The sequence below is a fragment of the Oncorhynchus keta genome, chromosome 16, assembly GCF_023373465.1.
Source record: "Oncorhynchus keta strain PuntledgeMale-10-30-2019 chromosome 16, Oket_V2, whole genome shotgun sequence".
Classification (NCBI taxonomy): domain Eukaryota; kingdom Metazoa; phylum Chordata; class Actinopteri; order Salmoniformes; family Salmonidae; genus Oncorhynchus; species Oncorhynchus keta.
The window spans coordinates 5797630-5805855 of record NC_068436.1 but is presented as its reverse complement, the minus strand read 5'-3'; the positions used below and the strand labels follow the sequence as shown (position 1 = coordinate 5805855).

At 39.2% G+C, this 8226-nt stretch overlaps 1 protein-coding gene across 1 annotated transcript; it reads left to right on the top strand.

Annotated features, from left to right (window-relative positions):
- Window positions 1-1439: 1439 nt before the first annotated feature.
- LOC118395402 (uncharacterized) lies at window positions 1440-3755 on the top strand. The gene is made up of 2 exons (XM_035789183.2): window positions 1440-1633; window positions 2182-3755. Exons 1-2 carry the CDS (start codon window positions 1604-1606, stop codon window positions 2548-2550), a joined length of 399 nt encoding a protein of 132 aa, XP_035645076.1. The 5' UTR covers window positions 1440-1603; the 3' UTR covers window positions 2551-3755.
- The last annotated feature ends 4471 nt before the right edge of the window (window positions 3756-8226 follow it).

Below are 8226 nucleotides of genomic sequence, written 5' to 3'. Positions count from 1 at the left end.
GCCAGCCTGGAGGTGGAGTTCCATCTGGTTGGCGCGGCCCTCAGTAGAGTCAGCTGTTATAAGATAAATTACTTGTATTAAGACTTTTTTTGGGGTTAATGTAAGCAATATTACTGGCCAATGACATTAGAGAATTTATCTTAGTACAATTTATTTTTAATTGTTTAATAAAATAATTTAAAAACAAATTATCCCTCAATATAACATATTTAGGTTGGCTTAGATTTCACTATTCATGGTGTAAATAGCCATTTGCAGAAGTGATGTGATGCATTGGTCTGTATTGTCCAGTCTGTCTGTTGGTCTTGTCTTTGATAAATCGTCCTGGTCAGAAACTGTCCTCTAAGGGGATGGCAATCAGGTAGGTGGATTCTGTGCTCTTTATTTGGTTCACCAGTAGCCTACGTTCTGGTGTTTGTAAAAATACATGTTTTGAAAAAGAATGTCCCAACAATATTTATAACCACAAATATTTGTGCACAAAAAAATACCTGTGTGAAAAGTTATTGTTGTAGTTTCACTTTATGAGTTTTATGGGTACCTGGGTTTCGTCTCTGGGAATTTATTTCATTGATTTGAATTTCATCTTTGGAGTGTCTCTCAACAACAAAATGCCCAATACAGTACAACGCTTGTAGTGTGTGGAGTTAGTAGCTAGGGTAACATATTATTATATTGCCCTATCACGAGGATGTGGTTCCCCCAAATAAATGTTTTCGTGGAGTTTCATACTGTTAACACTGGTTGACAAATAATGCAGCACAGACAATTATGCATGACCGGGACTGAGTACTCAGTCGAGGTTAGGACTCATATTACCCCAGACACTTGTTGATAACAGTTTTGCTCGAATAGGAAATAAGCTTACCAAATACATTAGTGATACCAATCATTTTATTGCCTTTTAAAACACTAATGTATAGACATAGTCCAAACTAAAATTGTGATTTCAAAGAAATTAGGGCTAGAAATGCAGTTGTTTTATTATTCTTGTTAACAGTCATATGACCTATTCATCTCTTTCCCGTTCTCTCTCAGGCAAACACACGTACACACAGGTCAAGGTCTCTGCACATATCTGTGCCACATTATCATGCTGATGATTTTGGTTTCGGCCTTTCTCGGGAGTTTTTCCCAGCCACCGTGCTTCTACACCTGCATTGCTTGCTGTTTTTGGGTTTTAGGCTGGGTTTCTGTTACAGCACTTTGAGATATCAGCTGATGTACGAAGGGCTGTATAAATACATTTGATTTGATTTGATGCAGTAAACTGTTGTGTATCTCCCAATAACCAGGTTTTTATCGTTGCTCTCTTCCGGGTGCACGTTGTTGTTGTTAGAGAGTCATAACTCTATGCCCTTTGCCTATCTGATGGAACTGGTACCAGGAGTTGCGACAGTTTGTGGAAATCACCTGACAAATGCTGGCTACACTCCAGAGAGAGGAATGTTGGCTAAATGTGAATACACTTTGAATTTGGGGATCTAGGGACTTCCCTCTAGCTTCTGGACCCCCCCTATTGATTTAGTATAAATACAGTTCAAGTTCAAAGAGAAGAGGAACATATGAAGTTGATGAGTACTCTTCACAAACCCTCTGCAAAATGGCAACGGCACAACTACAATGGCCAATGGTAAGGCTACACATTATTATAGTTTTCTTCATGCAATAGTACTTCCAAAATAAAATGTCATAGATGTTAAAGTTTTAGTTGTTAGTAACATAGAATTGATTAGAGTTTTTAAAAAGAGATACTGTATGTATTGGTCATAAATGTTGAAAATGTGACAGCCATTTTTTTGTGCCCAAGAGTAAAATGTGTGTGCGGGAGTACGTAATCTTTTATAATTCATATTTGATTTGTTTAGCATTGTATAAACTCTGTTCATCTGCATGACTGACTGTAACAGAAACTGAAAGCAGGCATAGTGCAGTGCATGAAATAAACAAATCTGTGGCACATTCTGCTTATTTTATCTCATACATTTTTTTTATATAGCAACATTGTGTTAATTGACATATGTTACATATGTTAATTGATGTAGTGTGTCACAAAAGGAGGAAGAGGATTTACAACCTCGACGCTCTTCATGATATAGCCTATATGTATGACATATCTCTCTCATCTCACACACACTCTCTATCTCTCTCCACCCCCCCTCCTCTCTCTCTCTGTCCCAGGCCTTACCTGTTAGGCGCCTGCATTGTCCCAGAGGAGACTCACCGATCCCTTTTCCGTACGATCCAACATTCCTGAAGGCAACTCACGCCTCTCTGCAGGTTGTCCAAGACCGTAAATCGACCCGATCCTCCCGGTTAACTGTCACCGTGCTCAACGGCTCAGACGGCAAAAGAGTCCCATTGGTCCTCAAGAGCACAGACACCATCGGCAAACTTCAGAAGAGTTTCCTACTGAAGCATCCTGACCTGACGGGAAGCCTGAACCTCGCCTACAACGGCAAGCCCGTCCAGGGGCATCAGAGCCTGGGAGAGCTGGGGGTGAAGAATGGGGCTACCTTCATCACCTTTCAGAGATGCCGTGGAGGGTAGATGTGGAGTAAACGTGGAGCAATAGATGTGGAGGAGGGCTGATTCCATTTATCTATCCCATAGTATGAAATAATATACAAACATTATCTGTTAATGATTTTGTAATTTACAAAGAACAATTGCATTAGACATATCAGGTGTTCTTTTTGCACAACATAATATATGCTTTCTTGATTCAAATACCAACCAAGGTGATACTGTAGCCTACTGAGGGAGGATTCACAATGAATAATGTCAAGCCATCTCTTTCCTTTCTTTATGTTAAAGTAACTGTCCAGTCTTTCCCATACTTCTATAAAATATGACCTATAAATACTTACAATAAGAGTGAAATAGTTTTCATTCCCAAAAAATGGGAATTAAGTATGTTAAAAAGCAGCTTTTTTTGTGTTGGAATCGTGTGGGCATACACCGGTCATTAAAAATATTAACTTGAGTAGACGGCTGATTGGCCAGCTCATCCTCCCCAGGGAAATAATTCATATGAGGAAATGGCAAGAGTTTCTTAAATGGCCTGTTTGAGGTACAAGTTTGAGATGGGGTTTTCAAAGTGTTTTTTTTTCTCCAATTTTTGCTTTGGCCACAAATATGTACGGGACAAATCAGAAACGGAACTTTTAAAAGTGAGATTTCCACTGGGCAGTTACTTTAACTCCACCAGGCACAGCCAGAAGAGGACGAGCCACCCCTCAGAGCCTGGTTCCTCTCCAGGTTTCTTCCTAGGTTCTGCCTTTCTAGAGAGTATTTCCTAGCCGTGCTTCTACATCTGCATTGTTTACGGTTTGATGTTTTAGTCTGGGTTTATGTATAAGCACTTTGTGACATCTGACTGATTTTACAAAGGGCTTTATAAATACGTTTGTCTCGTTTTGCCCTTGCCTGGTACTAGCTAACAAAGTGCACAATGAGCCGGTCACCAATCAAGTGATTTAGTTCACCACGTTAAATGTGCCGTTTGTGAGGTTTTATTGATAGATTTGATATACAAGTGTTGTTTAAAGACTACTGTATTTCTTACTTTACTGTAACAACAAATATTTTTGTAACTAGAAATATGTTTTCAATGACAACCAAAAAGGCTAGCCAATCAGAAGGATAATGAACAAATCAAATAATGTTTAAACGTGTATTTATTTTATCTGCATATACGGAATGGACATTGTATTCACCCTTCATTAAATAAACACTTAAATATTTAAAGCATATGCAATTTGTGTTTGGTAACATTTTCATGATAAAACATTGGCCAATAACTAGTTCCGAAAATAAATGAACCCCCCCCTTGTTGCCACATCGACCTGAGCTTGCGTAGGTGCTGCACAAATCGAATGATCTGCTGATGCTCACTTGTTCGGTTGTCAATTATTCTAGTATCAGTAAAAGGACAGTCTTCATGGAAATCACCTGACAAAAAGGATTGTGCTGGCTACACTCCAGGAAATGGCTGTTCCAAAAGTACCACTAGAACGTGTGGTGTTCCTTAATGGACACGAAGGGGATTCCCTTTGGATTAGATTTCCTCCTGCAGATTAAAGGTGTCAAATAAATCCATATCTTCAAAGGAACAGAACGAGAAACAAATACAGTACCAGCCAAAAGTATAGACACACCGACTCATTCAAGGGTTTTCCTTTATTTCATCTATTTTCTACATTGTAGAATAATAGTGAAGACATCAAGACTATGAAATAACACATGGAATCATGTAGTAACCAAAAAAAGTGTTCAAGAAATCAAAATATATTTGAGATTTTAGATTCTTTAAAGTAGCCACTGTTTGCCTTAATGACAGCTTTGCACATTATTGTCATTCTTTCAACCAGCTTCACGAGGTCGTCACCTGGAATGCATTTCAATTAAGAGGTGTGCCTTGTTAAAAGTTCATTTGTGGAACTTCTTTCCTTTTTAATGTGTTTGAGCCAGTCAGTTGTGTAGTGACAAGGTGGGGGTGGTATACAGAAGATTGTCCCATTTGGTGAAAGACCAAGACTATATTATTGCAAGAACAGCTCAAATAACCAAAGAGAAACGACAGTCTATCATTACTTTAATGCATCAGCCTGATAATGTGAAGCAAATACGTGCAGAGATCTTGACTGCGTGTGTGTGTTTGTTTGCCAGAGAAAGTGAAAGAGTTGAAGAGGTCACATGACTTTTAGTAACTGTAATAAAACAACAGAGGAAACAATTGCATGTCTAGCCCTCATTTCTTTACAAACACAAGTTTAGGGTGAACTATGTTTATATGTTAGTGTTTTAAAAGACACTCAAATGAATGATAACACTAATGTAATTGCTAAGCGTATTCCTATTCAATTAAAACAGTTATCGACGCGTCTGGTGTGACATGAGTTCTAACCTCGACTCAGTAACCTCTAACCTCGACTCAGTAGTGTCTCTGTGCTGCATTTCTTGTCAAACAATGGTGTCATGTCTTTGGCTATGCCGGATTAAGTGATATGACATGCTCTTCTATAAAATCATTTCTCCGTAATTAATATCACCTGATTGAGCGAATCATGTAAATGTAATTAACTAGAGAGTCGGGCACCACAAAATAATATTTATAGAGCTGTTACCTTCCGAATAAACTCTTAAAGATCTAGTAATATTTTACATCCATAGCAGTCAACATTCATCTTCATCTTACTTCAGTCTCATCTGAAAGTTGTAAATTCCTGGCTAACAATTTGAATCAGCAATACAACGTTGGGTTTAATTCTTTATTTACTAAATACCTAACTAATCACACAGATTTCACATACACACAATTAATCATAACTTGATTACAAATGACGTCATAAAGGAAAACGTCCCTAGCGGACGGAACATATATGACAGCTTGTTACACAAAGGAAAATGGGCTGGGTTGAGTGAAAGAGCGAGAGACTGAGGAACAAAGGGAAAAAGCTGTGCTATCGTAAATACAGTATCTTAAATTACCGCCCATTTGGAAAAGGAAAATGCAGTAAATATTTACTCTGAGCTGCGCTTCAGTAGGTTGGTGGTAGATGGTATTGCCAAACCGAGTCCTCTGTCCTTTGAAGAATGTCTCTGGTTGTCAATTGGATACGTTGTAGTAACGTCGTTGTGTGATAGACAGGATACTCTGTCTGTTCCTTCCTAACCTGCGTTTGCAGCTGCAGTCGCTAACTCAACAGCTAGGAGGTCACTAGCTTCACTAGCTAGGAGGTCACTAGCTTCACTTCTGTAGTGAATAAGAGTTCAAAAGTTCATACCATTCGCAACCAAAGCTCATGCTGATGTTGGCTTCGTTCTGTAGTTATTATCTGAACCATTCTGACATAGGACCGTCGCCCTCATATCCTCGGAACAGGAAGTTGTTCTATTGTCAAGGGCTTATAGGAAGGGAGAGGAGGGTGTGTTTGAAAAGTTTTATAGCCCTTGTCCCTTCACAGGGGAGGGCCACTGATTGAGCAGCCCTCCCCATTTTATGAAAATCCAAATCTCACATTTTAGAAGCTAAAATCACATTTCATCCCATCACAAATAATTTAATATTCAAACATTTAAATTGAACAACAATTCCATGTGAATCCGATATCTCTGATGTGTAGACTTTCGCTGTAGAGTTTATGTCATCTTATCATTGATGAGAATGTCTCAGATGACAACCGAACTGACATCATATTCATTAAGTACCACTGCATATGTTCAATTGTTCGGTTTACCAGAATATAGTTCATCTCCCCCCACCTACAGATGTTCCCAGAATCTCTATGTTAACCAAGTTTAAAAAAATGTTACCTCAGTAGATTGAAAAGGGAGGAAGAGGTATTTATGACTGTCATAAACCAACCCCCCAGGCCAACTTCATGACAATGGTAACAGCGTGAAAATCCACATCAATCAATCAATCAATCAAATGTATTTATAAAGCCATTTTCACATCAGCAGATGTCACAAAGTGCAATACATAGCTGCCACTACAGTTTCCAAATCTATGAAAGGCATTGCAGAAGTAGGCTTCTCTTGACTGGCATGGAGCAAACTGCAGACAATATCATCTCAAATGTTATACCCCAGCACTTTTACCTTCGGCCATTGGAGTGCATTTGTCATTACTACTGGTGGAGTTAGTATGTGAAAACGACTCTTCTCAAACATACATTACCGGTCAGAGGTTCAAACATCTGCTCATTCAAGGGTTTTTCTTTATTTTGACTACTTTGTATATTGTAGAATAATAGTGAAGACATCACAACTATGAAATAACACATATGGAATCATGTAGTAACTAAAAAAGTGTTAAAGAAATTAAAATACTTTTCATATTTGTAACGATTTTCGTCCTCCTCTTCTGAGGAGGAGTAGGAAGGATCGGACCAATACGCAGCGTGGTAAGTGTTCGTAATATTTTTAATTAAAACTGAACACTACACAAAATGAAAACAAAACAGTTCCGTGTGGAAAACACAGACACAGAAAATAAATCACCCACAACCAAAATGGGGAAAACAGGCTACCTAAGTATGATTCTCAATCAGAGACAACGATCGACAGCTGACTCTGATTGTGAACCATACCAGGCCAAACACAGAAATACAACACAGAAAAAGAACATAGACTACCCACCTCAACTCACGCCCTGACCAAACTAACACAAAGACATAATAAAGGAACTAAGGTCAGAACGTGACAATATTTCTATATTTCTACAAAGTAGCCACCCTTTGAATTGATGACAGCTTTGCACAATCTTTACATTCTCTCAAACAGCTTCACCTGGAATGTTTTTCCAACAGTCTTGAAGGATTCCCACATATGCTGAGCACTTTTTGGCTGCTTTTCCTTCACTCTGAAGTCGAACTCATCCCAAACCATCTAATTTGGGTTGAGGTTGGGTGACTGTGGAGTCCAGGTCATCTGATGCAGCACTCCATCACTCTTCTTCTGGGTCAAATAGCACTTACACAGCATGGAGGTGTGTTTTGGGTCATTGTCCTGTTGAAAAACAAATGATAGTCCCACTAAGCACAAACCAGGTGGGATGGCATATCACTGCAGAATGCTGTGATAACCATCATGGTTAAGTGTGCCTTGAATTCTAAATAATCACAGACAGTGTAACCAGCAAAGCACCCCCACACCATCACACCTCCTCCTCCGTGCTTCACGGTGGGAACCACACATGTAGAGATCACCCGTTCACCTACTCTGCGTCTCACAAAGACATGGCAGACCAAATGAGAGGTTTCCACTGTCTGATGTCCATTGTTTGTGTTTCTTGGCCCGAGCAAGTCTCTTCTTTGTATTGGTGTCCTTTAGTAGTGGCTTCTTTGCAGCATTTCAACCATGAAGTGTCACGTCCTGACCTTAGTTCCTTTTTTATGCCTCTATTTTAGTTTGGTCAGGGTGTGAGTTGGGTTGGGCATTCTATGTGTTGTTCTATGTTTTTGTATTTCTGTGTTTGGCCTGGTATGGTTCCCAATCAGAGGCAGCTGTTTATCGTTGTCTCTGATTGAGAACCATACTTAGGCAGCCTGTTTTCCCACTATGATTTGTGGGTAGTTGTTTTCTGTTGTGTGTCTGCACCAGCCAGAACTGTTTCGGTCGTTCGCAGTGTTATTTTTGTGATTTCAGTGTTCATTAAATAAATATGGACACATATCACACTGCACCTTGGTCCTCTCCTTCCAACAGCCGTTGCATGAA